Source organism: Protopterus annectens, chromosome 8.part0, assembly GCF_019279795.1.
Source record: "Protopterus annectens isolate FY-2018-M chromosome 8.part0, PAN1.0, whole genome shotgun sequence".
Classification (NCBI taxonomy): domain Eukaryota; kingdom Metazoa; phylum Chordata; order Ceratodontiformes; family Protopteridae; genus Protopterus; species Protopterus annectens.
The window spans coordinates 697,923,011-697,950,456 of record NC_056741.1 but is presented as its reverse complement, the minus strand read 5'-3'; the positions used below and the strand labels follow the sequence as shown (position 1 = coordinate 697,950,456).

Below are 27,446 nucleotides of genomic sequence, written 5' to 3'. Positions count from 1 at the left end.
GTTAACAAAATTCCTAACATCGAATGTGTGACAGACAGTGACAAACACTTTCAATGCTGAAGTTCGAGGAACGTGGTCTTTTTAAGACCCACAATGAGGAACTTTCTCGTAGTGAAGTACACTTGAGAAGTATGTTGTGTTCCACGTTTGGAGATGGAAAATCAGTTGTTCAAAAGTCTAGACCAGGACTGTCCCGCTTTAAACAGTTTTATGTAGCCTTCGCGTCTGCGATCTTGGAACTAATATTCTTCCGGTCCACAAGGTGGCAGTATCACTACAAGTATTACTTTTTTGGCGGCGTGGGGTTTTCTCCCTGTTAGAAGAGAATCGCAGTTCAGTAGCTGACTTTTTCCTTGCCTTACCGGAGAAGTGATTCGAGGTGTCATCCTGGAATCAAGCTATCACTGTAAAGGGGTTCGGATAGTGTTGATTTAGGGTTTGTAAATACATACAGGAATGGGTGAGTTGGATCTTTTAAGCGGAAGATATGGAAGTTATTAAGTCTGCTGTGCAGGGCGAAAAAAGGAGCATTAGATTAGTCATATAAGTTTATCTCTTATCCCGTACGTATACTGTGTACTGACGTGGCTTTCCGGCACTTAATTGTCGGATCATGGTTAATAGTAGTAACGTTTGGCGAGTGCGTCCGGACAGTACCCACAATTTATGTAAATTGAAAGAAGAAGAAGTATCAGCACTTTAACACGTATATAAATCAAAACAGTATGCAGCAAGAGCACACATTGGTGCATAAGTTTAGATATGTATTCATGTATATGTAGCTGTGTGGTTTGTGCGTGTGTACAAATGCATCATGCTTGTCTCCATATGAAGAGACACGTATGCATGCTTGTTTCCATATCTGTATACGTGCGTATGTGTCTATACGTATATATACATATGTTGCACATGCATAATCTCTGTGTACACACGTAAGTGCTCTGTGTGATGTGCGTGTTATTGGGTGACGTGATTTTCACATACTTGGCATCACTATAGTGACATGTTTAACTCTATTTTGAAAAGAGAAACTTGTACAACTCTTGTTCTTTCTCATCCCTTATTTAAGTGTCAATGCTTATGTTCATTCTTGACATGAAGGATGAGTATGATTAGCAGAAATAAAAAACACTGATAGTTCATACTTCATTGATACTAACAGCAAACTTATGCAGACTTCTTACCCAACTGACCCCTCTCTCTGCCCTTCACCCCAAAACAAACCCTTCTCACTAAAACCAGTTTCTACAGCTACATTACAAAATCTCCTTCTCAAGCCTAAACCATGTGCCCCATCTGCCGATGACGTGTCATCTCTCTTCCTAAAGGCTGCTGCTAATTCAATAGCATATCCTTTTTCCATTTTCATTAACCAACTCAGTAAGTGAATCCGCAGTCCTTACTCCCTGGAAACAATTCTATACTATATCCATCCATAAAGGTGGAAACTCTGCAGAGCTGTCTAATTTTCGACCAATTGCTTTACTTTCTCGTCTCTCTAAAATTCTAGAAAAATAAACAAATCATGGCCTCTCTCACACAAGAAAAGATGCTTAACCCAACATTCCTTCCACCTTCACAACAGCACCACTATAGCCTGTCTTTCCTTAGTCACTCCATCTCCCTAGCAAGAGACAATAATAAACTACTGTCCTTTCTCTTTCTTAACCTCTTCAAAGCCTTTGACACTGTCTCTCATCCCATCCTCCTTTCCAAACTTCCTCATCTTAATCTTTCCTCAGCAACTATCTGTTGGTTTAACACCCACATCTGCGAACGACAGCAATCCGTCAAATGACTCTCTGCTCTTCCTCCCCATCAGAGTGGGTGTCCCGCAAGGCTCAATAGTAGGTCCCGTTCTTTTCAACATTTTCACTAACCAACTTTACACATCCTGTCCTCAGTCATCTGTCATACAGTACCCTGACGACATCACAATAATCTCTGTTGCTGACAAGCCATTTGATCTCTTCACCCTGATGTAAAAATCGTTCACCCTCACTGAAAAATGGCTTGCTAATAACCAACTCATACTGAACTCCAAAAAGACAAAACTATTACTCTTTCTCCCCAAGTCCATCTCCCACTTGAATCCACTTTCCCCATTTCTATTGTCGTCGCAGAATCCCATACTAAGCTTCTTGGTACAATCATAGACAGCCAACTTAAATTTGACCTCCATGTGCTACACTGTATCAAGAAAACCCACCAAAAGCTCAGCCAACTGTATAGAAACAAAAAGTTCCTCACAACAGATTCCAGAACTTTGCTTGCATGCATACCTCCTCCCTAACCTCTTCTACAGCTCCCAAATTTTATCTAACTTACAGTCTTCACTCTTTTCCAAGCTTAAAACCACCTACAACAAAGTTGCTAGATTTGCTGCCAATCTACCTTCTAAATCTCATCACTGTCATGCTCTTAGGACACTCAACTGGCTAGAGTTTCCCCACCAACTTCTGCTTAGTCAACTATTCATCATCCATTCTATCCTGTACAAGCCCTTTTCCTGCCCCGACAACTCCTCACTAGTCTCCCTCTACACCCCCAAGAACTGAGACCAGTTTTGTCTTACGGATTCATAAACCCAGAAAATCCATTGGCCGTAATCTCTACAGCTGTTATCCCGCCCTTTCATGGAACAAGCTTCCCATGACACTAAGAAATATTACCCAGGTCCATGGATTTACAAAAAAGCTCTCAAAAAAATTACCTAAGCAGCACCTGGACTTGTCATTGTAGTCACCCCACTTGAAATCCATCCTTTCTACCCCCGTACTGTGCACCTTTCCTCCACTTCCTCCTTCTCCTCCACTATCTTATAGAAAGTAACCTCTTCATATTACATGACGGTCTGTTAACTACTGTCCATGCTCCTTCACTTCTTAAACCTAGAAACCTGCTACCCGTATCCTACTGCAGTATGCATGTTAATATAAATAAGTACACTTTCTGTAACGAAAAAGGCAAACTGCATTTTGTAATGTACTGTGGACCACTGCTGACAGTCTAAATGTGTTATTACTATTTTTTTTTACTACATTGTATTCATGTCTTTTAGATGTTTTTTTCTTACTTGTATTGTTATGGTTGTTACTTAATTATTTTATTTGCGCTAATTTACTTAGTTGTACTGTGGAACTTTTCTTCCTGGGCTTCCATTGAAAAAGGGCAATAACTCAGTTGGACTATGCCAGTCAACAAACGAAAAATAAATAAAAATAAATCTGTTGTGTACTGAATTAATAGCTAGCTGTGTATTGCTGTGTGCACCTCGGTTTGCAGAAGTAGTAGTAAATATTTTTTTCTTCTTTCTGATTTTGTAGTACTCTTACAAACTGGTGTTTAAAGAATTGTTTGAAGCTGGAGCAGACTAGCTATTGTCTGTGAAGGTTTATAATCATAGTATTATAATCTACAAAATGCATGAATGTTAATAGTATTAATCATAACTTGCTGGATTTTTTAATAATCAGAGCATTTAACTTTGTAAAAACTGTTTGACCAACTTTGATTGACTGAGCTGCATATCTTGTGACGATTAGACTAATTGTGGGAGCTTCAGTTTGGTGTGCCACCTGAACTTTTTTGTTTCTGTTTATAAAAGATTTGCAGTCATGAGAAAGGTACAAGCTGTTCCAGATTTGCTGCTTGCCAAAGTTTTACTTTTCAGCGTTGTTCTCTGCATTCACTTAGCTTACTGCTCTACTGATGGAGGTAATTGTTTCTGGGAGCTTTGCTTATGCATTTAATGTGATACTGCTCTGCCTGGTGTTTCTTTATTACACTATGTTTGTAGAAGTAAAGACTTATGTCTCTAGTTAAAAACTTTATGAGATAGCCATCATGTCATTCAAGAATTTGGTTAGTCCTCTTTTACTACGCAACCATTCCTCAGATTTATTTATTTGTAAGTGATTTGATCTAACATGCACTATTTTTAGCCAAAGGCTGTTAAAAAAATATTACAGTCAAAACGTATTCTAAAAATTCTATGTGCGTATAGATAACAGATGAAGAAATAGTTTGTGGCAGGTAAGTCATTACTGGTTTAAGCAACAGTAAAACTAAGGCTTAAAAAAATCCCAAGGCTTTTTTTTTTTTTAAGAACAGTATATTATCAGAAAAGCACCGATAATGTTTTTCCTTTGTTTTCCAAAAAACAGAATCCTTTCTGAAGGGTAGTTTTCCAGTTACATAATTTGAAATATATATGTACAGTAGGATCATAAGACTGTGTGCAAGATATTCTGCCATATGAAAATAACACATACTGCAGCTAGTTTTAGTGTTAAATATGTGTAATATATGGGTTGATTTTAGAAGATCGAAGTGGAAGTGTTTGCATTGAGATTGTGGTACAATGCGTATCTGGGAATTTGCCTTTTTCCCCACTGTGGTATGATATCTGAGTTGGTACATATAATTTGCAGGGGGTGTGGGTGTATTTTGTGGGTTTTATTTGTACCTTTCGATTTTTCGGAAGGTTAATCATATGGTCGCCACCATATGAAGTTCAGCTTTCTGAAAAGTTGATCTAATGTACACCCATATACATATATAATAATGATTATATACACATACAAACTCATGCAGATGTGTTTATGTAGTTATATTATAAATGTCATATTTTAAAAAGATTGAACACAATAAATACATGGAAAACAATAGATCATAAAAGGAAACAAATTCCTTTTCTAAGCTGCTACTTGCAGCCCTATTAGTCCACTCAGACCAACTTTGCGTGACTAGTAGTAGTGGTGTGGAAATGTGTTTTTCTAGTGGAAGGTGTATGGTTAGAGGTAGGGGCAGGGCCAGTGTTAGGGTTAACTCACACATTACTAAGGTGGAGCAGAACAAAGCATTATGATTAACCATTTCAGGCATATAAGAATCTATAAGTTATGTTAATAATAACAACAAAAGAATTGCAAGTTTTACTAGTCTTGTGGATATACGATATCATGTCTGTTCAGTAGTTTGATAACTTTTTAGTGAGCAGGCATTTTATCAAAAAAACTGCTCAGGCATTCAGAGTGCACAGACACATTTGGGCAAAGTTGTATTTTATCAGTCTAGCACGGATAGGTCATGTTCAACTTGTATAGTGGCCCAGTGAATAGATGCTGCCTTTCACAGAGTATATTGGGCAAGTATTGAATGGAACTGCATATCCAGGACTGTGTTCAGTGTCACTCCCACATGCATACACATCACATAGGACAATTTAGAGTTGCCAGTCTACTCACTGCATGTCTTTGGGACGTGGGAGGAAATCAGAGTGTCAGGAAAAACATGTGAACACAGCGAGGATGTTTAGATGCCATGCATAGGGCACCTCCAGGCAAGAAATGAATTGGAGACCCTCTTGCTGTGCAGTGACAATGCTGGCTCACTGCAGTACTATGCTGCCTAAGACTGTCACTCCGTGTGAAAAAAGTGGTATAGTTAAAGCAAGTATTTTCATAACTTCACTGTTGGAACATTAACAAGAATGATACTTTGTTATTGTATTACTGTAAAGGTAAACCCTGGGATTCCTCAAAATGGGTTAAGGCTACAGACAAGTGTAGTGAGCACTTATTCTGAGAAGACTTTCTGGGTGAAGGAACCCATCCTTTTACTCATGAGCATGTGCAGGCAGACATTTAATAAAGGAAGGGGGCATTTTGTAATTTAGGGGTTTGCAGTTGTTGTGTACTGTAGCCCTGTCTGCATTTCTTTGTGTGTGCATGTGTTGGGGAGCAGCATTTAAATTTTGGTTAATTAAGGAAATGTGGGTGTTCTTTGTTTTGACATAAATGTTGAGCTACAAGGGATGTCTTATAGAAATTACCTGAGATACCTGAATGTAGTGTTTATTTCATCCTTTAAAAAAAAAAAAAAAAGACAAGTACCCCCATAACACTGAAAAATGTGCAGTAATGCTGTCTTTGAAGAAGAGTACCGGATTGTACCACAGTAGGACTGTCTAGGATATGTATGTTTGTATTTTTATTTCCTTTTGTTGACTGGGCTAGTACGAGTCTGCTAAAAACCTTTTCAATAGTGGCTTGGGAAAAATGCCTCAGTATCAAAAGAATGAGAAAAAAGGAAGAAAATATGCATACGTGCAGTAAATATTACAAGAGGAAAGGCATGTAGGTATAAGACATGCATTTCTGTAACATATTACAGTGTTAACATTAGAATAGAGAACATTTAGTAACGTATGTACATAGTTTTGAAGTTCTTGATAGACAGTTTAATGAGTACATTTTTATAACTTATCCCATGTTATGAAGCACACTTTCAGTGTTTTGGGTTTTCAGTGTTTTGAATTTTCGATGTTATGGTCTCAATGTTATGAAATTTCAATATTATGAAGTAGACCCATATATATGTGTAATATATATATATATATATATATATATATATATATATGTGTGTGTGTGTGTGTGTGTATATATATATATATATATATATATATATATATATATGTATATATATGTATATATACACGTTAAATACATACACATATTTGAGACGTTGGTTATTGCAGAGGGGTTTTGCCCCTTACCATTGCTTATATTTGTACTGCTTGTAAAAGTAGACATTTACCGATGTTAGTTTTATTTTTGTGATATTTTCTTTTGCATTGTTAGTTGCATTTATTGCACCCATATATTCTGTTCATCTTGATCCTCCTGTAAAGTGTGCTGGTGTTGCATGTCAGTGTGTATTTGGAAATTGGAAACCTTGACTAGTTCAGCCTATGATTAGTGGACTAAAGGATGGGTAGATGGTGGAGAAAGCTGCTAACACCAAAGCTGAATATCCTGCTTTATTTATCCAATGTAGTGTCAGTAGATTACGCATTTATTAGCATATGACTTTCCAAATTCATGAGAGCTGCTATCGGGTCTATATTAAGAATTTTATAGAAGTTGAACAGTATTGCAGAGCAGAACTGCAGTTTGCATTTGTCACAGGGATACTTGGGCACAGTTGGAAGATTATTCACAGCTGTCTGGACACAAGAATTATGGCATTTGGGAACAATCACGGACAGTTTAACATAGGGACATCCATTCCTAAATGTTTTATCGTTCTCTTTGCTGCAGTATTCTTTTAGCTATATTTTCTGTTTCTTGCCTAGAAGACAACTGGCCAGCGACGCAAAGCTCTGGCTGCCTTCCATGCATTCTCTGTAACTGCTGATTGGACAGCCCTGAGAAGACAAATCCGCAGTCAGAGTGAAGAAATCTTCGGTACTTTTCTTGCTGCCTGAAGGGATGGTAGCTCTGAAGTTTCACAGGAGCAGTAGTTGGCTACAGGCTACAATTCTGGTAGAAAAATCCCAATAGGGGAACATTTTCACACCGAAAATCTCTTTTTTAATTTTTTTAATGTATTTTTATTTTATGAAGAATATTGGTAATTTAATAATTACGGAGCAGTGCAGTGGTGCAATGGATAGTGTTGTTGCCTCTCAGTAAGAGGTTCTCCGGTTCGATTGTCGGCTGGCATGCTTTCTGTGTGGAGTCTGCATGTCCTCCCTGAATTTGCATGGGTTTCCACTGGATGCTCTGGTTTCCTCCCACATTCCAAAGACATGCTGGAGCATTTCTCCCCGGGCCTCTGCTAAAAATGGGCTATGTCCCAGTCTGACTTTTCCAGTAAACAAATGTTAAATAAATAAAATATTTAGAATGGGTTTAATATTAGAGCTATTTCTGTTAGATCAGTGTACTCCTTTTGAGATATTTTAACTAAAGTGTAAGGACTTAAAAAGTAGGAGATATTTTTGTGTACTTCAAACACTGTGTTGGTGCTTGTGTACACTTGTGACATCTTACCATCAAATAAACTGTCTCAAGCAGTAAAATAATAAAGGTGTTATATTTAAGCATCTAGAAATGTGTTTTGTGTGTGGTGCTTGCATACACTTCTTAACAAATCATCATTCCGTGTTTTTGCTTAGTGCACTTTCGAGAAAGGGACTTGCAGTTCTGATAGGGATTTAGCGTACTGCTGATGCTTTTACTTTTGAGCTTTGAGGGAGTGTGTGTGTATGTGTATGTGACTTGGCAACACTTGCCTGACACCGTATCTTCCAAATTTGTACTTCCAAGCAGTGCTAACTGGCAATCAGGCTTCTTCCTCTGCTACACCATTAGTTTGTACACTAGTCCTGTTTCTACTCACACTGTACTTAAGAAGAAAAAAAAAACAGAATAGGAGCCCTTGCCTACACCTTGAGTTTAGACAGTGCCTCATTTGCTGTTGGATGCATCTGCAGTGACCAGTTGTTGTTCTTCGGACCACTCAGTGTTTCCTCCGGGTTCCTTTGGTGTGCTGCCTTGGGCCACCATGGACTGGGTTTTAACCACTCACTGGCTCCTCTGGGTTCCTTTGGTGTACTGCCTTGGGCCACCACGGACTGGGTTTTAGCCACTCACTAGTTCCTCCAGGTTCCTTTGGTGTACTGCCTTGGGCCACCATGGACTGGGTTTTAGCCACTCACTAGTCCAGGTTCCTTTGGTTTACTGCCTTGGGCCACCATGGACTGGGTTTTAGCCACGTCCTCTGCCGCTGTTCCACTGTCCAGTCTGGGCATGGAAGAACCATCTTATTTGGGTCTAGGAGTATTTGCAGGAGGTTCTTCTTGAAGGGGCTGGTGGAATGAGATGTCTTGCTCAGGATGAAGTGCCATCTCTCAGTTGGTCTCCATCCAGGGATGTCCCTAGAAAAAAGAAACAAAGAGTTAAACATTGTTCATTCAGAAACATTTTGACTGTTCATAAGGATGATTTTCTTACTTTAGCCATAAGTCTAATAAATAGCCTTCTTTACTGGCGATCAGAAATCTATACCAAAAGACTAGCTTATCAATATATTCCTGAGGAAAATATGTCAGAGAATTCTGAAAAAGACTGAGTTAGAGCTTTTCTTTGTCTGATTCTCAAGAGACTGAGTCAAGGGAATGTTGGGTTGTTGTTGTTGTGTCTTTTGGCTTTTCCTGGTTAGGGGTCTCCACAGCGGGACTCCGGTCCGCTAATGATTGGCAGTTGATTTTTACGTGCCGAGTTGCCAGCCCTGACACACAACCTTCAACGAAGGTACGCCCATTCACGCATGTCTCAACGCAGAAGACGCTCTGGCTGAGAATCGAACCGGACAGCGTCTTACTGTGAGGCGACAACGCTACCACAGCACCACCACCGCTGTTGGAATGCTTGTCCTATTTAACTAAATGAAACAAGTTTTCATTTTTCTAAGACTAGGTCCAAGAAGAGTGATATATCTTTGTGGGAACAGGTGTATGTTCCCTCAAGTCCGAGGAGATGTTATGATCTGCAGTAAGTGGGTTTACCACATGCTACACCCATTACTCCTATTATGCCAGCCTTGGAAGATGTGTTGCATGCTGACTGCAATAATCCTGAACCATCACTTTCAGTCCTAAAAACACAGAACCTTTATTAATACCAACTCTTTCTCTATGGACTAGAAAGAAAGTTGTTAGATTTCATAAGAGAATTTCCTTCTTCCAGTTTATTCTGTCAGGTGTTGGCAGTTTGTGGGAATGTTGTGCTGCACTATCTTCAGAAGGAGGTCCCATCTGAGTCCTACAATTTCTTACCCGTCACAGATGTCTAAACATGCTTTGAGGAGTGAGTGATTGTGCAGATACTGTGTGTAGGGCTGCTAGTACTGCTACAGCTTTGAGAAGATATGCATGTGTCTGTATGTATTCAAAGGTTTCCAGATGAGCTAAAATCTAAGAATTTAAACTGTACTTTAAACAGAAGTTTTGTTTGGCCATATTGCTATTCAGGTTCTCAAACAGTCTGATAGAGGGAAGTTAATTGAGGTATTTACAAAGATTTTTCAAGTGCCACATTATAATTTGTAGCAACCCTTAGTTTTTTTTCTTTTTTTAAAATAAAAATAGTCAACCATTGCCATTTGCCAGCAAACAAGGAACAGATGGCAGGAGGGGAAGCAATAAAAACCTGTCAGGAAAGGGACAAACTACACCTTCAGCATGAGTATGCCAACACTGGGGCTAAAATTTTGAGGCCTTTGGGAAAGTCAATACAGACCAAAGCACATAAATGTCAGATGTCTGTCATCCATGCTGTAGAATATCTCCATATTATGTGGTTCCTGGGGCCATTCCAGTTTATTACATACACTACCACAGTGATGTGTCATATAAGCAAACGAGAGGCAGCATTGGGCTCTACCCCCTGTGCAGGCTTGCTGTGATGGGAGTTAACGCTATATCGTTGTGTAACCTTCCAAGCATCTTTTACATCATCAGAGCAAAATGTAGTGGCATACAAGCTGAGCAGGATAAGGACAAACCCTTGTGAATTGTAATTGAATAGGGGGGCTTCAGGAGTGGATCCACTTTTGAGGAACATCTCAAATAATGCGGTTCACCTAATTTCAAAACAGACAAAGTTTGCACCAGTAACCTAGCAAAGCAAGTCTGGAAAACAGATGCACTTTCTTTTGTGTGGTTGGGAATGACCCTATATTCATTTCCACTGGGCCATTCTGAAAATTCAGGACTTGTAAAAAAATGTATTGTTGTGGCTCCCATCTGGACCAGGCAACATTGGTTCTCCCTTCTCATGGAACTGGCCGGGGCAGTTACTATAAGCTTGCTCACAGATTGGCTCAACTCACACAAGACAAGAAGAGTTTAAGTTACCTGAGTCTTAACCACTTCAGCTGCGTGCCTGCATGATTCAGTTCTAACGCCTTTTAGGCACATTTTCATGCCTGCAGCAAGTACTGAAGGAGGCAAGAAGTATTGTTACTAGGAACTCTTATGTTAACAAGTGGAGAAGATTTTCTAGTTGGTGTCTCACCTATAGCCAGGGCCCCATCCAGGATTATTACCTCTGGTTCACAAACATTTGTATGAGTTATTATCCTATGACTTGTTTACTCCTTTGGCAGGGGTTATTTATGAGCATTTTCTGCATGTCTGACAGTGGCTTCTCCTCTTCATTTCCGACATTACTGAAGCTGTTCTACAAAGAGGATTTTCTGTTGATATGTAAGGTCACCTATTACTGACGTGACGTTTAGCTGAAGCTTTACTTTTGGTTTGGAAAGTTTATTTCCGTCTGTGTTTGCTGCTTTTGGTTCATTTTGTGGTAGCCTTACTGATTTATTGCTCTGACATCTGCAAGAGAATATCCGGGTTGCAACTGTTCATGACAGGTTCACCCTTTTACTTTTACTTTTCTATGCATATAGGGTTAATTGTAGAATAACCCCCCCCCCCCCCCGAACTGTATGCCCTTACTGCTTCCACAGAGTGCCTTGCATCTAGCCATCTGTCTGGGAGAAGGGATTCTGTGTACTCTGGGTATGCTTTTGTAACTTGGATATTACCTTGTGAATCCTTTAGAGAAGCTGTACAGCTGTGGTATTCCTAATATGAGATTGGGAAACGGCTGCCTGTGTCAAGTCAGGCAATTCCAGTTGGTTGTTCCTTACTGTACATAAGCATGTCAGGAACTGTAATTAGAACAACTGTTTAAGCTAACGGATTCACTCATTACTTCAAACACACTTGCAATCTCCATTCATGATTGCTTTCACTCTAGCTGACTGTACAAAATGGTACTGTTCTTGCACATGCTCAGTATTTATATGCATGTACTATCTAGATACAGTGGCTGCAAAGGAACAATACACTCGATGATCTACATCCTCCCTCTTTGATTTGTTCGACATGCAATAGGAGAACAATACAATCTACATGCTAGATAACATTTCAATGTTAACAACAAATCAGAACTCAAGTACAAGTCGCTGTGTATTTTGGATTAGGTCTTGAAATTCTACCCCATCTGGTTACATAAAAACTTTGACTGGGCTTAGCATCAGGGACAGTCTCTGGGAAATTTTTCTCAGTATGAACGTCGGGGATTACTTCAGGATTATTTGAGGAAAGTACAATGTCCTGTGAAATCAGAACACGTGTAGAGTCACTCTAAGAAAAAGGCAATCTGTTGTGTCACTGGTTCGGAGACTGGAAGTATATGTCTTTGGTTCCTTCTGAAATCTATTCCTTCCAATTGTATAATATAAGATCTTGGTTCTCAATAAATATTTTTGATAATTCCCACTTAGTCATATCTTTTAGATGTTTACATCCTTACGATCTCTCCTTGTCTTAATGGTCTAAGAGGTTTGCTAGATTTATCGTAGTACAATTTTTGTGACTGGCGTTTTTTCAAACGTTGAGTCTTGATCACCACTCTCTTGTTCTTAACATTAGGAATCAGTAGTAATCCAGTTTTCATTTTTGCATCTGTTTACTGTTAGTTAATAAAGAGTTCTGATTTTGGAACTTCGGATGTGATTATTGCTGAAACTAACATTTTGATTTTGGAAGACAGCCTTTATTGTAATCGTACCGCCTTTTTTGGTGTTAGTGTGTTTTCTACTTCGTGAATTAGTAGTTGTTTACTGATCGGCAAGGTTGTTCTTGTCTGTCTAGACAGTAATCTCTGAGCAGGTGAACCAAGCAAGTTATCTCTGAGAATGTTTCTGAGATTGAGTAGATTAAGAAAAACATTGGTACCATCTGTCTTGGATTTCTGTAACAAATATTTTGCATGCACTTTGAACTGCATGCTCAGCTAATCCATTGGACTGTGGATTCTCAGGACTACTAGTAACATGGATAAAGTCCCAAGACTCAGCAAATTTCTTGAACTTCCTGACTTGTAAACTGTGTGTCATTGTCAGATACAGCTTTGTGTGGACTACCATGGACAGAAAAATGTCTCTTCAATTTTGTAATAACAGTTGTGGATGTTAAGTTAGGAAACAGATCAATTTCAAACCAATTCGAGTAAGAGTCTACTAACACTAAATAATACTGACCATTCCATTCGAAAATATCATTAGCAACAGTAGACCATGGTAATTCAGGAATCTGGTTTAGCTGAAGTGGTTCTTTTTGTTGGTGTGATCTAGTATTATTGCAAATAGAACATGCTAGAGTTTCCTTCTCTATATCTTTTGACATAGAAGGCCAAAATGCTATGCCTCTTGCCCTTCTTTTGGCCGAATCAGTACCCAGGTGACCACAATGCAAAATCTGGATATATTGCTGTGGTAATGCTGAAGGAATAACCACTTTAGGACCTTTCATGATGATTCCATCTTCCATCATAAGCTTGTGTCGGTAAGGAAAATAAATTTGTATGTCAAGTGGTAAACTGGTTTGTTGCACTGGCGATCCTTGACTGATAAAATGTTTCAGCATCTGGAGAACAGAGTCTAAAGCTGTGTGATTTCTGAGTTATCAGTATGTGATGAGGAAAATTTTCTGACTTCCATGACTTCAAAGTCTGCTTTCTCATTGTCATGCTGTTCTGTTGCTCATTTGGGCACTCTTGACAAAACATCTGCAAGGTAAAGATATTTGCCTTTTGTATAAACAATACCAAAGTTGTTCTTTTGCAATTTTAATATCGTGCGTTGCAGATGTACTGGGGCTGAATGTTTTGGCTTTTTCAGAACTGTCAGAAGTGGTTGGTGATCAGTCTCTATTTGAATAGGTTTGCCATAAGTATAATCGTGGAACTTCAAACATGCGCACGCTACTGCCAAAAGCTCTTCTTCAATTTGCGCATACTGCATCTTAGTTTGGGTTAAAGTTCTGAATGCATAGGCTACTAGTATGCCTTCTTCAAGGCATGCTGCACCAAGACCATACTTAGAAGCATCACATGAAAGAGTTACTGGTTTGTGAACATCATAATATCTCAGTGTGGGTGGGTGGACTGGCAATTTTCTGTTTCAGAATGTCAGATGCTCTTTTTTGTGTTCTTCTAACCAAGACCACTTTACATTTTTGCATGTCGGCTCTTGTAACGGTGCTGAAAGCTCACTCAGGTCTGGGCTGAACTTTCCTAAATAGTTGACCATACCTAGAAAAAGTTGTAAAGATGTGACACTGTCTGGAACTGGCATCTCAAGATTTGCTGCTTGCTTAGACGGATCTGTTTGTAAGCCGGAACTAGTAAACAAATGACCAATGTAAGTAACTTCTCTCAGCTTGAATTTACATTTCTGACGATTCTGTTTAAGATTGACTTCACGTCTTTGGTCTAGAACGTTCCTGAGGTTTCCATCATGTTCGTCTTCTCCATTGCCCCCTACAGTAATGATGTTTACTATGATAGCACATGGATAACCTGACAAAATTTGCTCCATCGCACATTGAAATACTGGCAGAATTTTTCCTAAATGGCATTCTCAAGAATCTGTATTAACCAAATGGTGTACTGAAAGTAGTTAATGAGGATTTGTGATCCAGTGAAATTTGCCAAAATGAGCTTTTTGCATCTAAGACTGAAAAAAATAGTGGCATTTGGCATAAGAGCTGCTGCTTCTACTGTGCGCATCAGATGAGGACATTTAAGCACTTTGTTTAAATCTCTGGGATTAATACATATTCGAATATCATCTGAGCTTTTCTTATGATCTATGACCATGGAGGATACCCATTCAGTCGGTTCTTTTACACCTAAATTCACCATTTTGTCTAGTGCTGTTTTCACTTTGCTCTGCATTGCTACCAGAACCTTCCTTGCTGGTATAACAGTTGGGTTTACTTCATGGTTGAACTTCATGGAATATGTAACTGGTAGTTTGCCAAGCTCGTCTTTGAAAATATCAGCATATTCATGAAAAATATTCTGTGTAAAACTGTCGTGGTTGTTCAGACTTGTATGAGGAATCTCTTATTTCATTCTCAAACTGTGTTTGAGGCCTAACAGTAACTGCACATGTCTTTTGACTATGTAAAACTGCAAGTCATAACTGTTCTCAGCAAAATGGCATGTGAGAACTACTGCGTCATCAGTTTGAATCTCTTCACCACCATAAGCAACAAGTTTTGCACACTTTGCTGAATCAAGTTTCTCACCAGCTTTTACATTAGCAAACATTTGTGCTGATACAACATTACACTTGGACCCAGTGTCTTCTTTAAGCTGTACCAACTTTCTATTAATCCAAACAGTACAAAATATTTCACTCTCTGCTGCTAGCTGATAATCTACTGTATTAACAGATTCATCAGACACAGAGACACCATCAACATACGTAGAAAGTTTGCTCGTAGCTCTCTATCTGATCTACGTGCTGCTTTGGATGCTCTCTTTTAATAAAAGATTGTGCCACTTTAGACTGGCAAAGCCTTTTGAGATGATTCCACTTTTTACATTTGTGACATTGCTGACCAAAAGCTAAGCACTTTTCTCGTGTAGGTTCATGGTTGCATCCACAATTACGACAGTTAACAATGAGGTCTGGAGTAACAAACAACTGCTTTGATTTATGGTTAGGGTTGGGTGTTGTGGCCCCACCCTTTGGTTTATACCTCTTTTTCCACTTGGCTTTATGTTGTACACTATGAACATTCGCACTGTTAGATACTGCAAGCATATTTTTTCTCATACATAAGTATATTTGTGTGCATTTCTGTAAGCTTGTATATTTGACAAATTTCTATAGCTTTTCTCAATGTTAAATCACTACCTCTAAGCAAAGTCATTGTCACTGCATCATTATTAATACCACACACAAGTCTGTCCTTTATCAACTCCTCTTGCAAATCACCAAATCTGCACATTTTAGCTGTATTTCCCAAGTCGGTAATATATGCTGCTATAGTTTCACCAGGCTATTGATTTCTTGTGTAAAATATGTGCCTTTCCATTGTAATATTCGTTTGAGGGTTACACATTTCTCTAAATTTGAGTTTCAAGCACTCAGGATCTTCCCGCGTTTCAGCCTCATCACACTATGCCGATTCCCCCTCCCCTGCATACATGGCAGGTGCATATACAAATGAGCATTCCCTCTCAATGGCTTCTGAGCCTGCTAAATTAAGGAGTATGAATGATCTAGTACGTCCGTCTTTATCAGAAAAAGCAGCCTGTATAAAAATATCATATTCTTTTTCAAACACTCTCCAATTCTCAGCAATATCGTTATCAAACACGAGTGGTTCAGGTCTGCAAAATCCGTCTGCCTTAACAACAAAATACACTGAAACATAAGCATAGACCAGGCACTTGTAATTATGTTCGAATGCACAACAGTCTCTTTGAAAAGGCTTCACTTTGACACTGCATACACTGTGAACATTCCAAAAACTTCGGAGACATCAGATATCTTTAATTAATGCAAAAAAAGTAGTACTTTGCTAAGAAATGTGGTCATTTTAGTTCTTTCCGACAATTTAAACATTTTGGAAATTATTTTGAACACTTTTATATTTATTTTGAATACTTTTATAAGTATGTCACAATTTTGGACATTTCATTTATCTCTGTAATTATTTCAAACGTTTTGAATGCTTCACCACACATTCGGCAACTGAAAAATCATTTAAATGAGTTTAAGTACCTTTGAATAACCGCTGACCTATTCGAGAGTTCACTCTGGTATATTCCTCTTCTTTTAACTGCATGCTTCATGGCTTGTTTGTTGATTCAACTTCGGATCACCTTCTGGCACCATGTTGCTTGTCTCATGCATTCAAAAGAGTCGATGAAGCGGTGTATGGGTTCAAGATATTTATTGTACATAAACATGTCAGGAACTGTAATTGGAACAAGTATTTAAGTTAACTGATTCACTCTTTACTTCAAACACACTCCCATGTGCATCTCCATTCATGACTGCATTCACTCTGGCTGACTGTACAAAATGGCACTGTTCTTGCACATGCTCAGTACTTATATGCACGTGCTGTCTAGTTACAGTGGCTGAATAGGAACGATACACTCAATGATCTACACTTGCTATATCTTTTCTTGGTACTCACACCATGGTAAAACATTTCCAGGCAGGATTAAGGCACATTCTAATTCAGCATTGTTTTCTTTGATGGCATATCGGAAAAGGTGGACTCTAGAAGCATTCTGTTGGCAACTGTATAGTTCTCTGTATGTACTTTTACAAAACATTACATACTGGATTCCTTTTACAGGTACAGGATTGGCTTTGCTAGGACCATTCTTCAGGGGCTCCTGAATCCTTATCCTTTCTCCTCCCAGGTTGGATAGGCTTTGCTAATCAAACCGTACAGCCAAACGGCTACTGCAGCAGTGAGAATGATGAACGTAGCACAGTTGTGTAAGTTACGCTTACTGTAACAGTAGGTGTTCAGATTCCTCACTGCTGCAGTTGCAGCACCCGCCATCATTCCCCCACGTCTGTATATAAGTAGTTGTTGGTATATACAATTATTTGTTACTGTTATGTCTTTTAGAGGTTCAGGATGATTACATGTTTCCCTCTGTATGGACAAGAAAGTCCTGAGGATTTCTTCACTTTGGCTGCTTCCTTCTCTGGGCTGTCCAGTCAGCCGTCAGTGAAGATGTGGAAGGGAGCCAAAGCTTTGTGAATCTGGCCAGTGGTTGTTTCCTGGGGACGAGACAATCCATATAGCCAGAAAACTACTGCAGCAGTGAGTAATTTGAACATCTACTGTTACAGTAAATGCCAACTTACTCAGCTGTACTTTCTTCAAGGCTGACATTTGGGTATGACACAGTCTTTTTAATTATATATATAATTTATGCATATTATAGCTACTTGTTATTAAAAATAATATAGTTTAAAGGGTTACAGCAGGGATAATTATTTTTTTTACTCAAAAACTTTTTTATTGAATTATTTCAAAAGTATTAGAATTTCAATTGTAAGCAGGGCTAATTATTGACAGCACCCAATGGTCTACATTACACTAGCAGCGTAATAATTTAGTGAAATTAATTTGTCTGCATCTCCAGTTGTATTTTGTTAGTTGAAATTTTAAAAGTTGTGACATAAAACTGTTTACCTTGAGTGACTATGGTCTAAGACATGTAGGGTAAATGATGTGTTACCACGTTACTCTTGACTTGTGTGACTGAGTTGTACCCCTCTTCCGGCAGGAAAGTTTATGTTCTAATAACTGTTAAAAGCAGATGTATTTTGGAGTAAGAAGGCTTTTTTACACATCATTGCAATAATGGGTTCCAGTAGCACTGCTGTTTTAGAAGACAGATTGATGTTTAGGTTTTCAGGTAAGTACTGCTTAAGTTTGATAGCTTTAGGTCATAATTGTATTGAGCTTTTCCCTCAGAATCATGAGGCCCCAATGAGGAAAAGCCATTAATGTGTTTGGAGTGAATATTCCTAATTTGATTCCCATTATCAGCTGTCTAGGTGGGGTGAAAATATAGTATAAAGACTCGTAAATTGATATGCCAGAGGAACTAGAACATTCCTGTCTGCTGTGTTTCTGACCTTGTAACGTTGTTGTAACATCATAGGCAAAAGCCTGAGTTCAGGAAGGCAGCTGTTGACTGAACCGAAGTAAGGTAACAAGCCTGAGTTTTCACTTGTATGAATGTGCTGATGGATGGATTAAGGAAAGGTCAGAAAAAAAAAGTTTCAGTAGACTAACTACAGTTATTGTTACATGTTGTTCTGAAATATTTAAAGCGTTTTTTTCATTGAGTATAAATACATAGATATGCAAGTAGTCCCCTTTTCCCCAGAACGTCTGAGAGAAAAAGGATAGAGATTATTCATAGGTTCATAGGAGGTTCCCTAGAGCCCTTACAAGCCTAGCCATATTTATCCCGAGTTGCCCCAATTGTCTGCGAAGAAGGGGTTGGACAGTGTTGAGTTGACATGAATTTTGCTGTTTTATTGAGATTGTGAATGAGTATTTTAGAGGTAGTTTGTAAAGTTACTTTGAGCTATCTAAAGAAGTGTCTGGGCATTCTGCTAATTTCTTTTCACCTTTAATATTTTGAAAGATACTTTTTCCCTGGATCATTTATGGGTTTGCAAAAGTTCAAACTGTCAGGCATGTTGGTATACACAACATGACTGTAGCTGTCAGGATTTTTTTCACATATGTCCGGAATCTCAAGGGAAGAACCTGTTGGTGGACAAGTCCAGTGAAAACTTCACTCTCTGTCCCCCCATCAGTAAAACAGGACATCCCCAGCACCTGCCCCCTTCCCTTATCTCTAGGGAGCAAGTCATCATTGCCCTCTCAAAGGCAAAAAACACAGCTTCCATCGGACCCGATAATATCCCAGGCTGCATCCTACATGAACTCAGACAGTAACTTGCAGCACCATTTGGCACCCTATTCAACCAAAGCCTGAGTACTGGCTTCGTCCCAGCTGAGTGGAGGACGGCTACTGTCATCCCTTTGCACAAAGGTGGAGCGTCCACCAATCCATGAAATTATAGACCCATCAGCCTAACTAGCCTGATCTGCAAGGCCATGAAGTGGATTGTCATGAACCTCATTAACAAGTACATTGGCAACCTCCAAACACTTGATCCCACACAGTTTGGTTTTGTTAAGGGGAGGTCGTGCCTGTCAAATTTGGTCGACTTCTTTGAGACATTCACCAAGGCCATAGACAAGGGGAAGACTGCACACCACCTGGCGAAAACCTTCAATACTGTTCCCCACTCAGGTGTGATAGATAAACTCTCTCAACTACGCATCAAGCAATATGTTACCAGATGGGTAGCAAACTGGCTCACTGATAGAACCCACCAAAGGCCAGCAAATACAGTTCCAAATTAGTTTATTAATGATGAAAAAAGGGGCATGTAAATGCACCAATATAAATTCTGTTATACTCAAATTAGTTTCGGCATACGCCTTCTTCAGTGAGGATAATATTAATAAAACATTTCACCAGTCAACCATTGATCCATATATACGTACCCCTAACCAATAGGAATAAAGGTATGTTCCATACCTATACATAATACATGAAAATGTTCACAGACTGTAAATTCAAATAAGTAAAGTCAGCTATATAAGCATATATCATAAGTTCTCTGTTAAATTAACATAACAATGGGAAAATGATAATAATGATAGTATACACATTTGAGGGTATACTCCAAAAGAGAAAATGAATAAAAATATATAACATAAAAAATGGTAAATAATAATAATGAACAATATATATCAATAGTAAAGGGCTGCAGATGTAACAACCATAAAACCAACTCAGCTACATCCTGGTTATAGTTAGATTGAGCTTATGTGGCATCCTAAGGGAATAATTACTTACTATCACAATGATAAACATAGGAAGGGCAAAATATAAATATGATCATCCGGATTCACTTCATAACACTGAAACTTCATAATACTGAAAATGACAAAACTTCATAATACTGAAGACCAAAATACTGAGAGCCCAAAATACTGAATACTCAAAATACTGAAACTCAAATTACTGAAAACACATATTGAACTGTTAAACAACATAAATCATAGCAATTTCTGCGCCCCCCACACCCCCTGCTAATTATATATATGTACTCCAAGATTGCACTTAACTACACTATGTGCAATCTTGGAGTTGATATATTTAATTAGCAGGGGGTGTGGGGGGTGCAGGGGGGCTTGCCCCCCTGCATATATTTGGTAGAAATTGTTATGATTTATGTTGTTTAAGCTGAGTTTACGCATAATATGTGTTTTAAGTATTTTGAGTTTCAGTATTTTGAGTATTCAGTATTTTGGTTTCAGTGTTTTGAATTTCAGTATTTTGATATTTCAATGTTATGAAGTGAATCCGATCATCCACATGTCAAAGATTTACCCTCTGCATATAAAGATGCCAGGAGATACAGGCATCGTAAAAGTATAATGTCTTAATAAACATGGGATAGGCAAAATATTAATAGAACATCCACATATCAACCAATATTATTTTCAGCATAAAAATGTCTGAAGAAAAGACATTTGAAGTATGTCCATCATACTAAATGTGACAAAACCCAAGTCAAATGTTGAATGTGCCGATGCAATAATATATAAACATTACTGATTGATAATCAATGAAAAATATTTGTCCTAAATCCAAAGAGAATCCATCTCCAAAATAATGGGTAGACATGTGCATCATAAATGATCATTTAGACCTGGTGGAAATAATGCTCCAAGATGGATAATCCAGTATTTCTCCTTATGACTAAGTATACTTTGCCATCCTTGTTGGTTGTGTCTGTTGGCCATGATTTTATCAATGATAGTGAACATGAATTTGGCAGTCGGATGTTTGACAGAGTGTTGGTATAGAGCATTGGTCAGTTTCTTATTACGGATATCACTCCGATGTTCCCCTATCCTTATTCTTAAAGAACGGGAAGTTTTGCCCACATAAAAAGCACTGCATTGGCATGTGGCCAAATAAATGACCCAACTGGATGAACAGTTCCCAAATGTTCTAACATCATACACCTTACTGGTATTAGAACTAGTGAATTGTTTGAGCTTATTCACTTGACTGCATGAGGTGCAATGGCCACATGGGAAAGTTCCCAAAAGTTCATCCCCTGTGATCGTGAGCTGTCATTTTCTTACAGGAGAGGTAAAACATTGGGTACACTATTTTCACACTATAAACATCAGGAGAGTGGAGGGGCTAAGTACAAAACATATTTTGCCTATCCCATGTTTATTAAGACATTATACTTTTACGATGCCTGTATCTCCTGGCATCTTTATATGCAGAGGGTAAATCTTTGACATGTGGATGATCATATTTATATTTTGCCCTTCCTATGTTTATCATTGTGATAGTAAGTAATTATTCCCTTAGGATGCCACATAAGCTCAATCTAACTATAACCAGGATGTAGCTGAGTTGGTTTTATGGTTGTTACATCTGCAGCCCTTTACTATTGATATATATTGTTCATTATTATTATTATTTACCATTTTTTATGTTATATATTTTTATTCATTTTCTCTTTTGGAGTATACCCTCAAATGTGTATACTATCATTATTATCATTTTCCCATTGTTATGTTAATTTAATAGAGAACTTATGATATATGCTTATATAGCTGTCTTTACTTATTTGAATTTACAACCTGTGAACATTTTCATGTATTATGTATAGGTATGGAACATACCTTTATTCCTATTGGTTAGGGGTCCGTATATATGGATCAATGGTTGACTGGTGAAATGTTTTATTAATATTATCCTCACTGAAGAAGGCGTATGCCGAAACTAGTTTGAGTATAACAGAATTTATATTGGTGCATTTATATGCCCCTTTTTTCATCATTAATAAACTAATTTGGAACTGTATTTGCTGGCCTTTGGTGTGTTTTCGATATTGGTTTGGCCGTGCATGTCGTACGTGCGGGGTGTGGTGTTTTGGATCACTGATATAACCCACCTAGTCAAAATAGTGGAAGCCACCTCAAGTAGTAGACCCGTAACAAGCGGTCTCCCCCAGGGATTGGTCTTGGGGCCTCTGCTGATATACTTCTTGGAGGTGCAGATGACTGCAAGCTGGGTGCTGTCAATTCCTCTAATGGTGTGGGCATCCTTCAAGAGGGTCACACCTAAACAGATGACTAGTGCCAGAAACATGGCTTCAAACTGAATGACAAAAAATGCATCATCATCATCATCCTTTTTGGGGAGAGTGACGTCCCCACAGATTATCACATTGATAATAAGGGTCTATATTATATCCTCGAATGCTTAAAAAAGCGAACGCTGATTGATCAAACTTATTTTCACAAAACTGCAAAATATCGAAGCAGCAGAAACTCAAATTTATTCCTAGGGAAAGAATTCGGTTGTCCGTTTCTGATGCTTCGGTATTTTCAGTGTTATAGTGGAAAGTTACCGGTCGGATTCAGGTAAGTGTGCGATTGTGTAGATGTGAGTGTTAGGGTGATTTAGGGTTAGGGCTCGGGTTAGGTGTGTGTGCGATTGAGTGGACATGAGGGTTAGGGCGGATTTAAGTGAGTTAGGTTTAGGGAGCGGGTGAGGTGAGTGTGCTATAGTGACGGACCTTAGGGTTAGGGTTTGGGTTAAGGTAAGTGGGTAGTTAGTGGTGTGTGCATAGTGTAGTGTAGGGTTAGGTATCAGATTTTAGGTGTATGTGTGTGGATTTCTGTTTGTTTGGTGTGCTTGTGTTGTGTGTATGTGTTTTGGATCAGCGATTTTTTTTCCCTGGGAAAAAAATCTCTGATCTGACAGTTCGAGATTGTAAGCTTTCACTTAAATTAGGTCGATCAATCAGCGTTCGCTTTTTTAAGCATTCGATGATATAATATAGACCCGATAATAAGGTACTAAGCATGCAATCAGTCGTGAGGGACTTGGGCACCCACGTTGATAGCAAACTAATTTTTGACCACCATATTGCCTCCGTTGCATGGAAAGCTTTCTACATGGCCCGCCTCATTAGTAAGGATATGTCATCCAGGGACAAGGTAGTCATAACATCCTTGTATTTTTCCCTTATAAGACCCATTATTGAGTACAGTGCCCCTTTCGGCATGTACCACACAAAGCACATGCAGCAGCTGGAGAGACCACAGAGGTGCCTCACCTGGAGAATCCAGGGCCTCAAACATCTACCTTACGTAGATAGGCTAAAAGCCATGTCCCTCTACTCAGTCTCCTACAGACTTCTCAGAGGTGACCTCTGTCTGACATACAAAGCAATCTCAGTCCCCGCCCTGATAGGACCGCTGCATATCCGTAAATCAAGCTCCACTCGAGTAACCCGCACGCGTGACCTCAGCCTGGTCTGTGACATCAACAGGACATGTTGGAGGGACAGATTTGTGTCCCAGGGACTCCTCCTTTTGTGGAATAGACTCCCTCTCCATGTAAAGTAGAGTACCTCATTAAATAAACCTTTTTAAGCGCAACCTGGGTAACTGGATGGGGAACAGAAAATACACCCCTGGAATTCCACCTGTGTCCCTGCTGGACAACGGCATAGGGTGCTGACTTGTTGGAACATGGGCTAAATTCTTGGCTAGGCTTGTAAGGCCTCAGGGCCAGTAACCTCGTAACTTCCTCTAATCCTATGTTAGTTGAATTCATATAATCTTTTCTTGTTGGGGCTTTAACACTTCTACAAAAGAAAAGAAGGTTTTACTTCCTACACCCATTTATTGGGTGTAATCAACACTTAACATCACGTACATTCCTGCAAATTATAATATTGATAGCATACCGCTAAAAGTAGACCCAGTGGTGAGGGACCTAGGAACACGGGTAGATAGTAACCTAAACTTTGACCACCAGGTAGCTGCGGTAATGAGGAAATTCTTGTGTGGCTCCACTTTTAAGTAAAGCATGCCATCAAGGTCAGAGGAGGTCATGCTGCCATTGTACTTGGCCCTCATCAGGCAAATAATCAAGTACAAAGTCCCATTCTGTATATACATAATCAGGCATTTACACCAATTGGAGCTGCCCCAGAGGTTTCTCACTAAAAAAATACAGAGTAAGACACATGTCTTATGCAGACCAATTAAAGGCCCTATCCCTTTACTCTGTCTTATATTGTTTATTGAGAGATGACTTAAGCCTGACCTACAAGGCATTTTCTGATCCAGCCCTGATGAAAATGTTACATTGCAGGAAAAATTATACAAGGGTTGCACATTCCATGGACCTGAACCTTATTTGTAACTCTCACAGAACTTGCTGGAGAGAGAGAGAGATGTATCCCAAAGGCAACCTCGTCTATGGAATAAACTTCCCATCTTTGTAAAACAAAGCCTGGCCCTCACTCTGTTCAGAAAGAATTAAGATAAATGGATTGGGAACCATAAATTCACTTCCAGGGTACTGCTCATGTTCCTTATGGACAGAGGCAGTCTGTAAATTGACTCGGGGCTCCAACACCTGAAGACCACTGCCCTGATATTACCCCATCCCATATCTGGGGAATTCATATCCTGGGTATTTTTGGCTAGGCTTGTAAAGGCTCTTGCGCCATTGGCATAGTAATCACTTGTGAACCTGAGAGTCTCGGTGTAGTTTGATGCAGGTCTATATTAGTTTACTGAAATTTATTTTCAGTGAACACCTCTTCGTCAACCCATACTCGGCAAAAATCACTAATGCGATTCACTGATTGCCTTTTTCCCCACTGTAGTGCAGTCTTGGAGTTGGTATATATAGTTAGGGTGTGGGGAGAAAGCCCCCACTTGGGTGGGTTTGATTTAGTTAGTTGTGGGTCCGTTGTGCTGCAGGGAAATTGTTTCATTGCCCTTGGAAAATTCAGTGAACCGCTGAGTACAGGTCGAGGAAAAGGTGTTCGTTGAAAATAAATTTTGATGAACTAATATAGACCCATTTGATACACATTGCTCCATATTTTAGATTTCATGCTAGTCCTAGTAAAAAGGTTTCCCTCCTGGTCGGAGAGAAGATGTAGCTTGCAAGGACTGGCTGTCAGAGCAGATTCTCTGGAAGATTGTTGTCGGGGAGATGGCGTACCACATTTCTTTGTCAGTTTATAGACTCCCTTCCTGTGCTTTCAAGGGAGAATCCAGTAAATGACTCCTCAAACAGCCCCTGTGCCTGCGGTGTGGCAGCAGAGGGTAGGAGAGGTATACTGTCTTGTGTCTCTTCTTCTTCCCTGAAATCTGATGTCTTTCCTAGAGCTTGCTGTTCCTTGTCAGATTAAGTTGCCTGCAGTAAAAAATCATCTGTCATTTAGAGCAAAATAACACCGTATTGGAGCAACAATGTACTCCTCCAGAACTGTGAAGTTCAGATATTTTATATGAGGGCTGCATATAGTCTTGTTTCCAAAGGTGTTTACAGCTATAGTAGTCCTGTAAAAAGATATGAAAAAGGTGGTGCATATCAATAAGTTGGCTGCACAGTTGCTCAGCTCTCGTTCATTTAATTGAACCTAACCATTTTAAGTGAAATATACAATATAAAAATAACACTTTTGGAGAGAAGTCAAGTTCCCACCCCACACTCCTCCTTATCTGTAAATATATAAACTCTTGAGAACACACAACACTGCAGAAAAGCAACAACATTCTTACCTCACTGTTCTGTGATCCTGCTGTATAAAAAGATACTCCTCAAAAAAAAAACTGCTTTTCAGGTAGATATGGTCTTCTTCACTCACATCACAGCACCACTGCATCTCTGAATAATCTTAACTCCAGGGTAGCACAACAGCTGGGAATGGGAACCTTTCCCACCACCACCACAAACTATGACTTCCCTCTTTTGCATACATGTTTTTATGAATGTTGAGCTGATGTAATTGGACATCGTAGCATTTTGAAATAAAAAATGATCAACTAAATGGAACCAAAAAGAAACGTTTCCTTTTCCTTCTGAAAGAAGAGTCCTTTTTTAAGTGTTGTGCTTGAAACAAAAATTGGAAGTCATCTTTCCTCTCTGCTAGTTAACCGATTTCTTTATGTAAAGGGTGGTGACTCTGGATTTGAAAGGTAAGTATTGACAATTACTTTATTCAGGCCTCACTGCTGATTTCTGAAGTTTCAATTGGTGAGTTTGGCTTTAACTTCCAGTTCAGATTGTTCCCTTATAAAGCTGAGGGAATAAACCATTTCCCATATTTAGGTAATTGTCTCATAGTAATTTAATCTTAAGAACAGCTTAAGGAACACCTAGTGGTGGTGATTTGCTTTTCTGGATTCCCTGGAGATCAGCATCAACTAGAAGTCATGATTCCATTCTTGAGGAAACTGTTTTTGCTGGTTTTAGTAAGTGGTAACTGCTAGACTTTGATTTTTACAAAGGCCTTGCATTGTAAAATCTTGCCTTCATTGCGCAGTTCTGTAAAACCATGCATCAACCATATAGTGTTTGAGGATTTTTGGCCTTCTGTCACTGAACATTGTGCTGGGTTGATGATGCAAGTGTTCACATAGCCATGGTGCATTAATATTTTAAGAACCTGTGTCACCAGGTAACAGATTCTCTGGACAAATTTGTGTCTCTTTGGTTAGATGAATTCACTGTTGGGTTGTTGCAGTTCAAAATCTTTTTCCTTCTCAAGTGTTGACAGTTAATAGATTCTTAAGTATTCCAAGGATCACTGAGCCATTCTCTTCTGGCATGTACCCCCACTTAGCATTCCCTGGAGAAGAGGTGCTGCCTATCAATCATGGAGTAAATTTGTAAATATCCATTTAGTCATCTAGTTTGCTTTTAGAGAGTGAGTTCCACTGATTAACATGCAGATGGAGTGGAGGTGCTCAGTTGTAAACCTCTTATATTTTAGTTATTTGTTTGTGAAGATTTAGGTCCCTTCTTTGGGCATTACCTCCAATGTTTCTTATTGCAATGGTCTTGGCAAACAGAGAAAGTACGTCTTTAATTTTGATATTTCAAGGTTGTCAACACTTGTGTGGTATTCATTACTGGTACAGTTTCATAATAATTTATTGGCACTGAAAATCAAGTCTCTTGTCAGACTGTTTTTGAAAGAAATAGTAACAGCTCAGCAGACTGCAACAAAACTTGACAAAGGTCATGCATAGTATCAAAAAGAGAGGTGTTCTTTTACTAGTGCTTGAAAACATGCTTGGAATTGAAGCAGGGCCT

At 39.0% G+C, this 27,446-nt stretch overlaps 1 protein-coding gene across 1 annotated transcript in view; it reads left to right on the top strand.

The window, feature by feature from the left end:
- The first annotated feature begins 323 nt into the window (after nt 1-323).
- The window catches only part of KRTCAP2 (keratinocyte associated protein 2), a 290,270-nt gene continuing 263,147 nt past the window's right edge, over nt 324-27,446 (top strand). Inside the window, exon 1 of the mRNA XM_044080146.1 lies at nt 324-460. Coding sequence (XP_043936081.1) covers nt 457-460 — 4 coding nt within the window. The 5' untranslated portion in view covers nt 324-456. The remainder of the gene's footprint in view (nt 461-27,446) is intronic.